This window comes from Hyaena hyaena, unplaced genomic scaffold (genome assembly GCF_003009895.1).
Source record: "Hyaena hyaena isolate Hyena2069 unplaced genomic scaffold, ASM300989v1 scaffold_667, whole genome shotgun sequence".
Taxonomy (NCBI): domain Eukaryota; kingdom Metazoa; phylum Chordata; class Mammalia; order Carnivora; family Hyaenidae; genus Hyaena; species Hyaena hyaena.
The window spans coordinates 604,300-619,447 of record NW_024081297.1 but is presented as its reverse complement, the minus strand read 5'-3'; the positions used below and the strand labels follow the sequence as shown (position 1 = coordinate 619,447).

The 15,148-nt window shown below is 37.6% G+C and overlaps 1 protein-coding gene and 1 long non-coding RNA gene across 9 annotated transcripts in view; one reads left to right on the top strand and one right to left on the bottom strand.

The window, feature by feature from the left end:
* Positions 1-15,066, bottom strand: part of CCDC83 (coiled-coil domain containing 83) — a 55,082-nt gene extending 40,016 nt beyond the window's left edge. For 2 of the 8 annotated variants that reach the window (XM_039217068.1, XM_039217074.1), the window contains exons 1-3: positions 14,612-14,830; positions 8,950-9,072; positions 2,333-2,417 (exon numbers count right to left, since the gene is read on the bottom strand). In XM_039217068.1, the coding sequence (XP_039072999.1) occupies positions 2,333-2,417; positions 8,950-9,044 (180 nt within the window). In that variant the 5' untranslated portion in view covers positions 9,045-9,072; positions 14,612-14,830. The other 6 variants (XM_039217070.1, XM_039217072.1, XM_039217069.1 and 3 more) reach the window with 6 other exon arrangements.
* Positions 580-10,785, top strand: LOC120220073. The gene is made up of 4 exons (XR_005525451.1): positions 580-866; positions 3,233-3,319; positions 9,187-9,280; positions 10,571-10,785. It is a non-coding gene; the product is annotated as an uncharacterized LOC120220073 (long non-coding RNA).
* Positions 15,067-15,148: the final 82 nt, after the last annotated feature.

The following is a 15,148-nucleotide window of genomic DNA, read 5'->3' as shown; positions in this document are numbered from 1 at the left end:
GAGGCCATAGTGTTAAGTAAGGTCTTTAGATTTAAAGGGAAGAGTTGGGATCAGAACCCTGGAAAATACCTAATTAAGGGATGGGTCCAGGAAAAGAGCAATGAATGAAAAACAAGAAATGGTTGGAGAATAATGGTTGGAGAATGATGTCCTAGAGCCAAAGGAAGAGAGAATTTCAAGATGACAGGGCTGACTGCTGAAGGCACGAGGGATAAATTAAAGACTAAAAAGAGGCATTTGACCTGGCTAATTGGTCATTAATAACTTCTGTCCTAGCAGGTGTGGTGGAATAGCAGGAGTGAAAGGACAAATTGGAGGTAAGGAAGTGGACAGAGTGAACTATGACATGTGTAATGACATGAGTGGAGCAATGAATGCAAACAGAGAGAAAGAAAGATAATCAATGAAGTGACAGTCCAAACAAAACTCACACAAAGGAAGAGATGATGGGGAGGAAGGATTTCTAAATTTGACCTAACAGAAGAGAAAAAGTATGTCTTGTTAATAAGTCATATTTAATTTAGCAAGTAAATATCTGTGACCTCAAAAATGTTTCCTTCCATTGGCATTAGTGTGAATCACCTCAACAAATATTTATTGAACACCAACTTATGCTGGGCCCTTCCAGAGAAAAAAAAGGTAAGTAAGATTTGATTGCTGCTGCCTAAAGAACTTTCAATTCAATAATGGAGATACATTTGTATGGAGCATTCCAGCTTAGTTTGGGGGAACGAAAAGGAGCTGGCCAAAAGAAGAGCATTCCAGAGGATGAAACAGCCTGCAGAAAGGTACAATAATGAACAAGACTGGGTTTTCCAAGATTTAAAAGAAGCAGTGGTGGAAAAACTGGAGACAAGGTTGGAGAGGTAAGCAGAGGTCAGATCTCGTAGGGGCTCAAAGACGTTAGTACAGAGAGTGGATTTAATTTTTTGTACCAAAGAAAGCTACTGTAAGGTTTTAAGCACTGAAAGGTTTACAATATTTAAAGGGTTGCACTGTGGAAAATGTACTGAATAGAAGAAGGATGGATAAGAGTTGGTGGTGACCTAAATTGGGGCAGTAGCAGCATAAATGGAAAGAAATAGATACATAGCTGGAGCTGGAGTCTGCCTTTCCATGTTCGTCACTGCTGGGTCTACATGACCCCAGAATATGTAGGCCTATCCCATCCTCATGAAAATAAGACTTTTGTTTCTGGCTTCAAATTAGGGGCTTTGGGAAAGTGATTCTCCTCAGTCCTGATCAGTTGTCATTTCTACAACCAAATGGAAGTCCCAAAGCTGACCTAAGAGTCCCAGTGCTGACCACTGGGAGGATGTGCATTGGCCCCTAGTGGCAGCTTACTCATCTAACGTGCTATGGATCTCATCATGTGGAACCTGCATCCAAGCACCTAGACCAAGCATCCCCTTTCCATTCTTACCCATAGACCTGAGTTTCTCATAAACAGGCTTTAGTAACTGATCCTTGAGAATCACAATAATGTCAGGGTCACAGTTAAATCACCACCATGGCATGTCTAGCCCCCAAAATATTGCTGAATGAATGACTAAATTAGCCCTATTTAGAAGACAGGAATCCCCATGTTATAGGAGGGAAACTGAGGCTCACATCAGTTTTGGCCAAATGATACAGTTTTGGCAGTAAGTTGTACAGTCAGGATGCAAACTCAGGTCTCTGACCCTAGATTCCATAAAAACTTGTAGATATAGTCATTTTAGACAAAAGCCAAATAAAACATCTAACTGTGGAAGTTTTAGAGTCCATATAAATATTTTAATAGGGAATAGTCTCAGTATTTCCTTATCCCCTTAAGGGAAAAGTTGTGTTAATTGTCACTTACTCATATACAGCATGACTTGGATATTCATTTCAATCTGATTTTATAAAAACAACATATCATCTTAAACATTAGTCATTTTAACAACTGAGATTATACTTTTCAAATAATATTTACATATGCATATCCTGAAAATCTAAGAGCAAAAAGATAGAGAAATTAAAAACAGAAAGCCAATGTTTTATCATTTGGCTAAATAAGAAACTAAAAGATAAATGTTTCCAGAGCCTTAAATTTTTGAACACAAGATTCAGTGTCATCATGATCTAAATAACACAGCTCAAGCTGACTTCCTTTGACACTGTAATTAATATAATAGGAACAGCAGTACCCTTTTGCCTTATATGTACAAAAACCTTAGATTGTAAATTAATCATTTCCAAGCACCAACGAAGGTACTTTCCTAGTGTACATGTCATGATAATTCACAATTTTTAAAGCATTTGTGTAAATGTTTAATAAATAGATATAAGCTTTAAATGTTATACTCACTCTTTCATGATACTTTTGGTTCTTTTCTCTAAGTCTCTTTATTTGAGCCATAAATCGTTCTACTGCGTTTTCCTTTATTTGACAGCTGATAATAACAAAGAAAAGATGTTTTACAATTATTCATCTTGGAGAATTAATGGGACAAGTTTAAAATTTTAAACTAAATTATTTGAATTGAAATAAAGTATTGGATGCATTATAAAAACCCATGTAGGCATCAGAAATCTTCTCAAGTGAATTTTTGTGTGTGTGTTTCTGAGTACATTTTCCTCAGTAAAATATATATTAGAGAGATAACTTCAAGGTTTTTTTCCCCTAAATCAACCCCCATTTGTGTTTCGTAGTCATAATTTTTATACTTTCTAACTATCTATAAATTATTCAGCTTAAAGGGAACCTAGGAAAGGGAACACAGGAAACATGCTTTCTAGAAATCTAAATATTTCAAACAAAAATGACAAAACAAAGGCTTTATAGGGCAGGCACATCTTCTTGAAAGAGGAAGATATACTAGGCATATCTCTGGTTCAAGTTCATTAGTAAACCATCTCTTCTATAAATCTCTTCTTGACGCAAACACATTTCTTTAATACCCAACAAGTATTTGTTTAGCATCTGCCACGTACAAAGGAGAGACAGAAAGTGCAAAAAGACTTTGTGTAGGCCATCTGATAGCTCTTTGAAGTGAGTAGATTTCTATTATCCAGTACATCTTGTAACTTTAAATCTGAGACCAAAATAACAAAATGGAAATAACTTTATGTAAACACCTTTCCTCAATTAAAACAAAACAAAACAAAACAAAATATATAGCACCTCTGTGGTGTAGTGAACAGAGATGGTGTTAAAGATTGAGAAACTCTTGTTTTCAATCTTGTCCTTGTATCTTCTTACCTATAGATCTCAGACAAGTCACTTCTCTGAGTATCAATTTCCAAGCTATCAGTGGTGACAACAATACCTAGCTCTAATCCTATAAAGATTAAGGTAAGAAATTGTATGTGAATGTTTCTAGCATAAAGTAAGTGCTTAGTAAATTTCAGTTGAAATGAATCTTATATCTTCAGCCCTTCCTCCAAAATACTACTTATATTTGTGGCATTGTGTATTTAGTAGAGAGAAAAATAAGGCTCCTTCTTTCTCAGTGATGAGAAAATACAACATAAAAACAAAACAAGCAATTTTTTTAGTGGCAAAAGTGCTCTGTTTGGATACTATGAAACTTGGATTTCAGGCTTCTCCACTAACTGCCTAAGGACTCTTAACCTAGTTAGGCCTTGTCTTATTCTTCTGTATGTAAAAGAATTGAAGGGGATGAGCTCTATAGTTTTTCATTTCAAACATTATGCAATTTACATTGTTCATTGTTCCCTTTATGCATTCACAAATACAAGATTTAATGAGCTGCTGCTGTGTGCCCAGTATTGTTTATGGCATTATGGAGATAGTGTTGAACAAGACCTCTGTGATCCTTGCCCTCAAGGAGTTTCCATTTTATTAGACAATAAAGAAGTACACACACAATCATATTATTTATCCATTGTTATGGGGGAAATAACAGGCTCTGACAAATACAGCAAATGGAAGAGGCTACTACTCTACACAGGGCGGTTTCCACACAATAATAAGAAATAAGGCTATAGGTAGGTCTATACTACCTTTTTACTTCTCACCTAATGCTTAGGTATACAAAAATTTTGAAGGAGTGCCTTGTCTATTTCCCATTTTAAGGAGAAAAATATTGTAAATGAGAATTATCTGAAAAAACCCTATGCAAATGTTCACACATTATGCAATTCCTGCAATTATAAATATGGTAACCTAACTCAGTATGGGTGAAGCAGGCAAATGAATCTTAAGAATGTGATCTCCATTTGTTGAGATGGAGTCTTTGGATGGTCTAGTTTATAGGCTTACTCTTGGCTTCAGCTGAGAGCCTTCCTTGGTGATGACTGAGTATGCAAAGATGGGTCCAGAGATTATATCCTGGCCAACCCCAGATACTGCATGGCACACACTTACATTAAAAAAAATTCTCCTTTTTTTTTTTTAATTCAAAGTTAATTGCACATCCTGTAATTTTATTTGCTATATCTGGCAACCCTACACTTCAGCCTACCACCCCTCTGCTCAGAGCAGTTAGGAACAAATGACCTAGGGCTCTCTGTCTTCTCTTCCTTCTGCAGTGAGCAGTTCAGCAAGACCTAAATGGCACCAGCAGGCCTCAGGGTGATTCTGAGATGCCCTAAAGGTTTTGGTGGCTTCACTGGCTCAGTTGTGGCTCACCTGGTAGTCACAGGTCTAAGTTTCTGAGTCTTTCCTTGGAATTTACTTCAACCTCTTTAGGTCTCACGAAGATGAAACTGAACGTCAGAACTCAACACTCTTAGCCACTGTGGGAATTCAAACTTCCCTGTTCTCTATATACTCTTTCCTTTTCATAACTTTCTCAGATGCCATAGTAGCCTACATGTCACACTAAATGCTGAAGCCAAGTGGGACAATAAACCAATGAGATAATATATATTAAAGTCATTTGGAAAGGATACACACTAGTCTAAAGCACAGTGATATGAAATGGTTAGTAATACAACATGTCACCTTTCCCCTTCCCTCTCTGTATTATTAAAATATTATTGGGGGGGAGGGGCAAGATGGAGGAGAAGTAGGGAGCTCCGTACCTGCACTCGCGCCCAAGCATCACACGGAAAAGATCTGAAGCCATAGGAAACCGTACCACACCCAAGAGATTGGGAGAGAAAGGACGCAGATTCCACTGAGAAAGCCTTCTAACGGCTACCTCAAGAAACAAGCCATAGTACACAAGGTTGAGAGTCCCAAATATCACTACGAATAGGAAAATAAAATAACCAAGGTCTCAACAAGAGATACCGTTCAAAAACACTCTCTGAAAGGATAGGCCCTGGACAGTCAAAGAGTCTTCTTGGATATAGCAGCGCTCATAGATACAGAGAGCATAACAGGTCTTTAAAACCAGCAAGAGCCGGAAAGCTAACTAAAATGACTAAACGAAAGAGCTCTGCTCCAAAGAAACTCCAAGAAGAAATGACAGCTAACGAACTGCTCAAAACAGATATCAGCAGCATAACTGAACAAGATTTTAGAATAATAATGGTAAAATTAATAGCTGGGCTTGAAAAAAAAATATTATTAATGTGTCAACTTTCTCCCTCCGTGCAATTTCACAAAGTTCTCAGAAGGAAAACAAATGAATCTGAACTTTAAAAAATGTTATACTTTTGTCAAATTTTTAACCTATAATCATATCCATACCTCTTTCTAAATCTATTCATACATTGTAGAATACTGGGGGAAAACAAGTATAAAGGAAAAAATAAAAACCACCATTACTTATAAGTGGTGGTCACTTTATAGATTGGGCATTGGCAGTCTCAGCTCTTCACAGTCATAGAGGTTTATGACCTTATTTTCTTGGGATAGATTTTAAAAAATGTTCAGTTGTTAAGAAATCATCAATTACCTACTATGTGCTCCCAGCAATCTGTTTGAAAATGATATTATATAAGAGAGAAGGAAGAATCTTCCAGGGGACCCTTGGACAATCCCTTCTCAGACAGTGAGGTGGGTGTTTTGGCTAATTTGTCATGTGACAAAAGTTCTGTTACCTGGTAACACCTGGAATGAGTCAAGTGTCATTAGCAGAGTATAGTACAGTCAGGCCTTGACTGTTTCAGTCCATGAGATTGTTTATTTAGTCTTAAAGCAGAGAACAAAAGCATGAGATGTGCAGTTTATATAGTGCACTAGATCATGAGAATTTTTAAATGTTTGTCTTTTTTAAACCTCTGTTAAAAAAGAGAGATACTGGCCTCTGATTGTCCTAGAAGGGAGTGAAACAGCTGTATTTGGATGTCATCACCGTAAACCATGGGAGCAAATTAGAGAGCAGGTTGTATTCACAGAGCCTGACTTTTTGTCCACCTCTCTGAAGATAAGGGAAGTTTTCAGTTATGTTGTCAAATGAGTGTGGGTAGTTTCTGGTTATAACTTAATGTTACCTCAAGTAGAAAATAAAAGGGAATTTTGTTAAAAGTCCCTTCTCATGGGTGTTTCTCTCTGAGTGTTCTGACCCTTCTACTCAGTGCCCTCCAAAAAGAACAGACAGGAGAAGGAGATGGATTTTCTCTGAATGTTGTTAAAAACAAATAGTTACCAGCATTCCAGGCTCCTCACTTTCAGCCTTGTTCCCCTCCAATAGTTTCCAATTCCTGAATCCCAAATATTCCACTGGGCTCAGCTTATCTGACCCTTACTTATACCACTAGACCGGTGTCACTCTGCCTTCTCTCAGCTCCTGGACTGTGAAACCTCTCCCTCTCTACAGCGTCTTTTCCATAAGCTTTTCTCTCCTTCATTATATCTCTCCATAACACCTGTTCCTCTTCCAGACATCAGCTCCAATGTCACTTCCTCAACAAGCTTGGAGGAAGGTCACTCCCTGACCCCTCTGACCATATCAGGTCATTTAGTTAAACTGTTACATAGGACCCTACACTTTTCTTTCATAATGTCTTAATTGTAGCTATGCAATTATTTTTTAAAAAAGTTTGAGTTTGTCTAATGTCCGCCTCCCATGCCTCATCAGGGCAGGGGCCAGGTGGTCTGTTTGCTATTGTCCTCTAGCACTTGCCTTGGACTTGGTACACATTCAAGTACTGGTTCAGTAAATGCATGAAGTATGCTTTTTTAAAAATTTTAACTCCAGTATAGTTAATAAAATGTTATATTAGTCTCACATGTACAATAATATCAATGCAACAATTCTATACATCACTCATTGCTCATCATGATAATTGTACTTTTAATCCTCAACACCTATTTCACCCACCCCCATACCAACCTCCCCTCTGGTAACCATCAGTTTCTTCTGTATAGTTAAGAGCCTGTTTTTGGCTCCTCTCTCTCTCTCTAGTTATTCATTTGTTTTATTTCTTAAATTCCATGTATGAGTGAAATCATACGGTATTTGTCTTTCTCTGACTGACATTTCACTTAGCTTTGTTCTCTGTAGATACATCCATGTTGTTGCAAATGGCAAGATTTCATTTTTATGACTAAATAATATTCCATTGTGTATGTATATATGTGTGTATACACACACACACACACACACACACACACACACATAATTGATCTATGTGCCTATTTTTGTGCCAGTACCATACTGTTTTGATTATTACAGCTTTGTAGTATATCTTGAAATCTGGGATTGTGATACCTCCACTTTTGTTCTTCTTTTTCAAGATTTCTTTGGCTATTCAGGGTTGTTTGTAGTCCTAAACAAATTTTAGGATTATTTGTTCTAGTTCTGTTGGTATTTTGATAGGGATTGCATTAAATGTGTGGAATGCTTTAGGTAGTATGGACATTTTAACAATATCTGTTCTTCCAATCCATGAGCATGGAATACCTTTCTATTTGTTAGTGTCATCTGCAATTTCTTTCATCAAGGTTTTATAGTTTTCAGAGTACAGGTCTTTTCCCTCCTTGGTTAAGTTTATTCCTAGCTATTTTATTCTTTTTGGTTCAATTGTAAATGAGATTTTTTTCCCCTTAATTTCTCTTCTGCAACTTCATTATTAGTAATAGAAATGCAATTGATTTCTGTATTCTTATTTTGTATCCTGCGACCTCACTGAATAAATTGATCAGTTCTAGTAGTTTTTTGGTGGGGTCTTTAGGGTTTTCTACATATAGTATCATGTCATCTGCAAATAGTGAGAGTTTTACTTCTTCCTTACCAATGTAGATAACTTTGATGTTTTTCTTAGCTGATTGCTGTGGCTAGGACTATTTTGAATAAAAGTGGGGAGAGTGTACATCTTTTTCTTATTCCTGACCTTAGGGGAAAAGCTCTCAGTTTTGCATCACTGACTATGATGTTCACTGTGTGGCTTTCATATGTGGCCTTTGTTATGTTGAGCTATGCTCTTTCTAAACCTACCTTGTTGAGGATTATGAAGTCCATTCTTATATGGAAAAGAATGAAATTAATTCATTCACTCTCTTAAGAATTACCATTAAAACACCTACTCTGTGCCAAAAGCTAGGGTTCAAAATCTTTCCAGGGGTTTACTATCTATGAAAATATAAATATCTAATAGGTATTACCTCTAGTTTTAGCTCTAGCTCTTGGGAGTGAGACATTAAGAAATATTTTTATTAAAAATAATTCTATCATTTGGATTTGATCTGTAGCCACTGGAGAAGTACACTAATTATTCTATATTATATTTTAAGAGGCAAACCAGCCAGCTGTTATATACAAAGTGTATACACGGTATGTGGGAGAGTGACCAATAATACAATGGAGGGAGAGAGAGAGAGATCCAAAACCACATTAATGAGTACAGTTTCACAGCTACTGCTTGGAATATGTTACAGTCAAAGTTTCAAAAACTTAAAAAAAATCTGCACATAGCACAAGAGTGCAATTATGCTTCTAATCTACCTCCAGTCCAGCTCTCTTGACAGCTTTTGAGTGCATCAATCACTGTCCATTTGGAATTATATGAATTTTAACAATGATTTCCATTTACATATGGGGACATTTGGATTTCATACTCTAAGCTTACTGATAGTCTAGAAGTGCTTCACTGGTAGGCAGTTGGACTTCTTTGGGTGGCCCACTTTGACTATCCTTTTTATTTGCTTTCTCTGTGCTGTCCATTGTGTTGCTTTGTCAGTAAAACGTATGCCTGTTTAGAAAAGAAATAGGAAAAGCAAATAAATTCTGTCTTTGCCCCTCTACTTGTGTTTACTGAAGATAAGGAACTGCCGGCACTTAATTTAAAACTGTTTTTTCCATTCAGGCTTCCATGTCCCCTGACCTATCATCCACTGCAGTGCTGGGACATCAGTGAATCAATGGATTCTTGGGTCTACTAAGTTCCATGTTTGGACCAGGTACAGCATTTCCCCATCCGAAACTTTGTCTTTTCTTTTTTAAAGTTTATTTATTTTGCAAGATATAGAGCACATGCCTGCACATGTGCAGTGGGGAAGGGGGAGGAGCAAGGGGAGGGGGAGGGGTAGAGAGAGAATCCAAAGCAGGCTCCATGGCGTCAGTGTAGAGCCTACAGTGGGGCTTCATCCCAGGAACTGAACTGTTGAGATCATGACCTGAACTGAAATGAAGAGTCTGCTGCTCAACCAACTGAGCCACCTAGGCGCCCTTCCCTACCCAAACTTTCTAAGACATTCATCCCTCTTATGTTATCCATTTACATCTCTTGTCCCTATCAAGCTTTTCTAAGAACAAGGACTAAACTTTTCCCGTCATTTTATTTCTCCACAGTGTTACTGCATATAATAGCAGCTCAGGAAGTCTGTTAATTTTTTTAAATAAGACAAAACAAAAAGCACAATTTTCTATGAGCTAGAATCCAGAGAAACTAGAATCTAAAAGAATTAGGTATGGCCAGGGTTCTTAGAAAGAGCAAAAAAAAAGCACACATTCAAATGTTTTTTTAAATGGCTAACAGATTTACAAATGCAAAACAGTAATAATAATGTATTATTTAGCAGTCATTGCTCATCAGCAATTAATTGCTTTTTATCTAATAATAAAAATTATCAAAAACTCTATTTTAAAAGTGAAAAAAAAATCATGTCCACTGTTCAAAGATTTTTATAGTGAACAGGAATAAGTTGATGGATTTTGTATAGGTACTAAAGTACTTCTTTTCAGATTATAATCTTCCTTAACAGATTTTTATCTTTTAATTTCCATTAATTAAAAAAAATGAGTGCCTAAGCTTCAATCAAAGTAGTAGTAGTTGGGTATGGTAGAAAGAATTTAACTTTTATAATTATTTATTTAGATGGCTGGAAGGTCCATGTGTGTGGGAATGATGTAATTCTTATGATTACTGTATTTCCCCACCTAGCACAAGTAGATGCACAGTAAGTCCTTGTCAAAGGAAAAAATGGATGGATGAATCAGGCAGACATGTTTTAATCCTATAATCACCACCTATTATCTACGTGACCTTGAGTAGGTTACTTAATCTTTTTGAGCTTCAGTTTCATCATCTGTAAATTAAGAGCAAAAATCGTACTCTAAAAGCTGTTGTAAGGATTAAATAAGCTAATATTTAAAGCACTTAGCATAGTGGGTGACATACAGAAAGAGCTTAGTTAAAAGTATTAAACCCTTTTAGTTAAAGCTCCAGATCACGCTTCTTCAAATTCCAGGTAACTGAAGCAGAGGACATCTGCCCAATGCCAAGTATGATGATGTGTGGAAAAACTAATCCACATAGTGTGCTATTGTCAACCTTCATCATTGATTTGGGTCACTGACTTGGGAATCTACATAGATCACTGAGATCCACAGTGGAAAATGTCTCTGAAATGAAACACTTTTTCCTAGACCTGCTGCTTTCACACCAAGACCTCCAGAGAGGCTCCGCCTTTGTGTCTGAGACTTTTCTTTTCCAGCCAAGCGTGCTCATCTCCACATTCTAACAGATTTATGTGTGAATGCAAACATACTATAATACTTTCCAACTGAAAAGCACACAGGTGACACAATGAAAAGATTTAACACATTAAGACAGAGTAGGTATCTTCTCAGATATGAAAGTATTGAGAATAATTTCATACACTACACACTAAAATGTGTCATTCTACCATCACAGTCACAGAAACTGATAAATTGAGTAAAAATTGCTTTCTTTTGTTTTAGATGCTGAGTTGAATTTTTATATTATTTTCTATTTTAGAATTAGCCATTTTAACTTGACTATTGCACACAAAGATAACATGCTGACAAGTGTTTCATTTTATAACAATAACTTACACTTTAACTGTGATTTTTTTACTATAAATATTTTATTTAAAAGTTAAAACAAGTGTTAACTTTGATCTCTAGTTTTATTTCTGAGTCATATGGAAGAGATCAAGTGTTAGAGTTTCCATCTACAATACCCATCTGGTGCTGTAGGAAAAATGACCTCATCTTGCTCATTACCTCAGTTACCTGGCTCTTATGTTTTCAGCTCTCTGACTAAAGTATTATTAGTTAATACTAATAATACTGCAGCTCATGGCAGAGCACTTTAATAAACTATGAGTGAAAATGTGGATCCATTAAGCACAAATGATTTATGCATAAACTATATTAATTCATTACTTTATCTACTTTCCAGAAAATCAGTAAGCATTGACTGGCCTCTTAACAGATGCAGTTTTTGCAATGAGCTAATGACATTACTTCAGAATGTCCTTCTACATTTGATAATGTCCTACAAACAATGGGGGTTTTCATAAGCATTTACAAGGCTTTACAGTTCCTGAGCACGGAGAGGATTTCTATCTCAGCAAAGGATGAGGACCCTAGAAAAATATTCACACGGTAATGTAGGTTATCTTCCAGGAAGGTTTCATGAAGAATAATTCCTGACAGATGGACACCTAATTGATTTGTCAATAACTGCAAACCTAGATCTGGTGCCTCCTCTGTGCATGGCATGTTACCTGGTCCTTAATTATAACATATGGAAAAGGCAAGATCTCTACTCAGACAGATAGGAAGAAAGATGCATTCTCTAGCAGAATTTTCAGAAAATAATGAGCAACTTTAAAAGGCTAGCAAGAGTGTGCTGGTAATGAATGTTCTGGAGATCTTTGCTCACAGTGTGACCTGTTGTACTGTTTTTCCTCTCTCAACGCTCTTTGGGCATTCCATAACATATGTCATGGAGTGATGGCAGGCGAGGAAGCTGGGTTTGAAAGACTCCGGTCTCCAGCCTTTTAAGAACTTACTCCATAATCACTTTCTATCAGAAAGTATTTCAAAACATATTCCTCAAATGCTTCTCAGTGGAAAGGAAGAAGTCTGTTTAGAAAAAATGGACATATAATAGCCATCTTATTCAAATGTACTGTTATCCCATAATGCTTTACTTGACTCTGCAAAATTACCCCCCAAAAACAAAGACTGCATTCTCAGGATCCTGGCTCAATATTGAGAAAGTTCCTAATGATTTTTTTCATGACTTTGTGGAGCCATAAATATCCAGAAACCTCCTAATGACTCCAATTTTGTGGAGGCTGGGACAGATGGCAGTTCTGCCCTAATACCTTTCTGGACATGTGGAATGGATTCCGATGTTTGTTAGCTAATGTTTTATATAAATGTAGATTAGGAAGATATTTACTTAATAGCATTAGTAACAGCAAAAGTTCTGAATAAGATTACATCAGAGATTGAGGAGATGATTTAGTCAAAAGATCTCTAAATGGGTGTTGGAAGTCTCAAATTCTATCTCTAGTACGCTCTGCCATTAAGTAGCTATAAATGTGTATGTTTAATAACAATAATAATAATGTAGCAATATCTCACTATAGTGTTAATTACAATATGTATTTGAAAGCATTCATGGCATTCATCCTCAACAAAATGTAATTCCTTTAATACTAAATAACAACTAACCACTTCAAGAAATCATCTTTGGGTTTTCAAAAATATATGTTGATACATAGGTCGGCATCTCCCATGGACACAAATTAGATGTTCAATAAATGTCTAATTCGAATGACTGACCTGAAAATAATGTTTACTCACTTTCTTTACCAATGGCCTTATTTATTTGCTTATAATGTTGTATGTACCCTGAATTTAGAAAGTAAATCACTTTTAAATTCAAATTCTCACTTTCGCTAGAACATATTGTTAATACAATATTTAAATATTTTAGAAATGCTTTTCAGTGTATGTTAGGGGTGCCTGGGAGGCTAAGATGGTTGAGCATATGACTCTTGATTTCAGCTCAGGTCATGATTTCACAGTTTGTGGAACTGAGTCCCACATCACTTGAAATTCTCTCTCCCTCTCTTTCTGGCTCTCTCCCACTTGAGCTCTAGGTCTCTCTCAAAATAAATAAATAAATAAACATTAAAAAAAAAGGAAATTCTCTTCAGCATATGTTATAAAGCCCTGAATTCATTTAAAGCCTTTTAGTAGTGGTAATATTACCTAAAAGTTAGCTTAAAACAAATTCAGTCCTTTTTTTTTTTTTTTGTATAGATTATGCATATACTTCCCCAAACAGCTTCAAAATGTAAAACACAGCCAATCTGGAGAATGTTAAACAACTATATATTCAAATCAAGGTATTTAAAAATATCTGGATAAATAACACTTTCAACATTCACGTGCCTAATTGGTGATGTGCATTACATTACCATGTATTTTCTTTACCAGTACAAATTCTTTGGGCATTTCTGAACTGCAGTTCCCAAATTACACTGGATTCTGGGCTTCAAAACTGGTCTATCTCCTGATCCAGAATTGCTAATAACAAATAGTTTGAAAAGCACTGTATTATACTAATTTCTCTAGCAACCAGCACTACTATATTTTCCCCAAATCCCACTGTCCTTCAAGCTTAGAAATGTCAAAAAATAAAAGAAACGTAAAAAAGAACGTTGTGAGGATAACAGAAATACATGTAGTATTTTCAAACTCTGATGGTGGAGGAGAACCAAATGGCTTCTATTTTCAGAGTGCAGTGGTGAATACAAGAGATCTACTGGAGCCAGGTCTTGGGGTGACAGTAAGGAAATCCATAAGCAATGGTCACCCACACAGTGATAAATACCCAGGCTTATTATTTTCCTTCTCTGCCTTAACAGAAATATATATGTGTCTATATATTTTTTCCTTCAGTGGGACATCTGCCACTCCCCAACCACCACCTCAACTCTCTCTTGCCCTGCAGAGAATTAGTCATGGAATAAGGAGGGTAGTGAAGAAAGAAGGTACTCTACAAATCTAACAAATAAAAGAAAGAAACCTAGTGTCCTGTTCAGAAGGATGTTGCAGCTTCCAGGGCAAGGAGCTGAAGCCAATCTATGGACTGTGGGGGGAAGGGGAAGGCCATCAACAACACTCAAAACACTCAAGTAGTACCCGCGTGGGACGGCTCTGGGCTGGTTCTGAGAAGGATGCAGTGATGTGTGAGTCCTCACTCAAAACGCATCCACAAGACCAGGAACTCGGTGAGAAGAGCACTAAGCAAAGCAAGACTTGAGTCTAGGTCTGGCTCCTCCACTAGTGACTTTTTACAACCTTGAATCTCTAAAACCTTCTGACCCTGAATTCTCTTCCATCTTTCCTACCTCCTGTCCGGGTTATCGATGAGGCTCAAACACTTTGGGAATACGGTCAAGGTTTAGTTTCCCAAACACCTATGTGCTGGCGGCTGTGAGGGCACCATGAAGGTCACAAACCTGAGTCACATTTAGAGCCTGCCCTTCAGGAACAGAAAATCCCGAAGGACGCGCATATCAGCAAGCCCTCCAGGGGTTCTACTGCAAGGTGAAGAGATAGGTTAGTATTTTGATCAGACCAAAAGATGTCCCGCCCTTTCTGTCTCCTTCCTGAGGAGGGGTGGGCCTATGGGAACCCCTGCCGGCGGCTTCCAACGGTCCAGGAGCAGGACTTCGTGGAGGACGCCGGGAGGGCGCGACCCCAGGCCCGCCTGGGCGCAGAGCAAGCCCCAGGACTGGTGGTGGTGGGAAGGAAATGTAAAGTCTTAAGTGCTAGAATGGAAGGAGTCGGGGGCCGAGCGGAGAGTCCAATCAGTCTCCGTACCTCCCCTCGACAGCTTCCAGGCGCGGATGCACTGCAGTGGGCCCGCAGGTAACACTCGCGTCCTGGCTGCGGACCAGGCCCCCCAACTCCCCTGCGTCAGCCTCGTCCTGCGTTTCCTAGGCGATGCGCTCGCGAGGGCTTCCCCGTCCCGCCGGCGGCCGGGCGCGCCACCT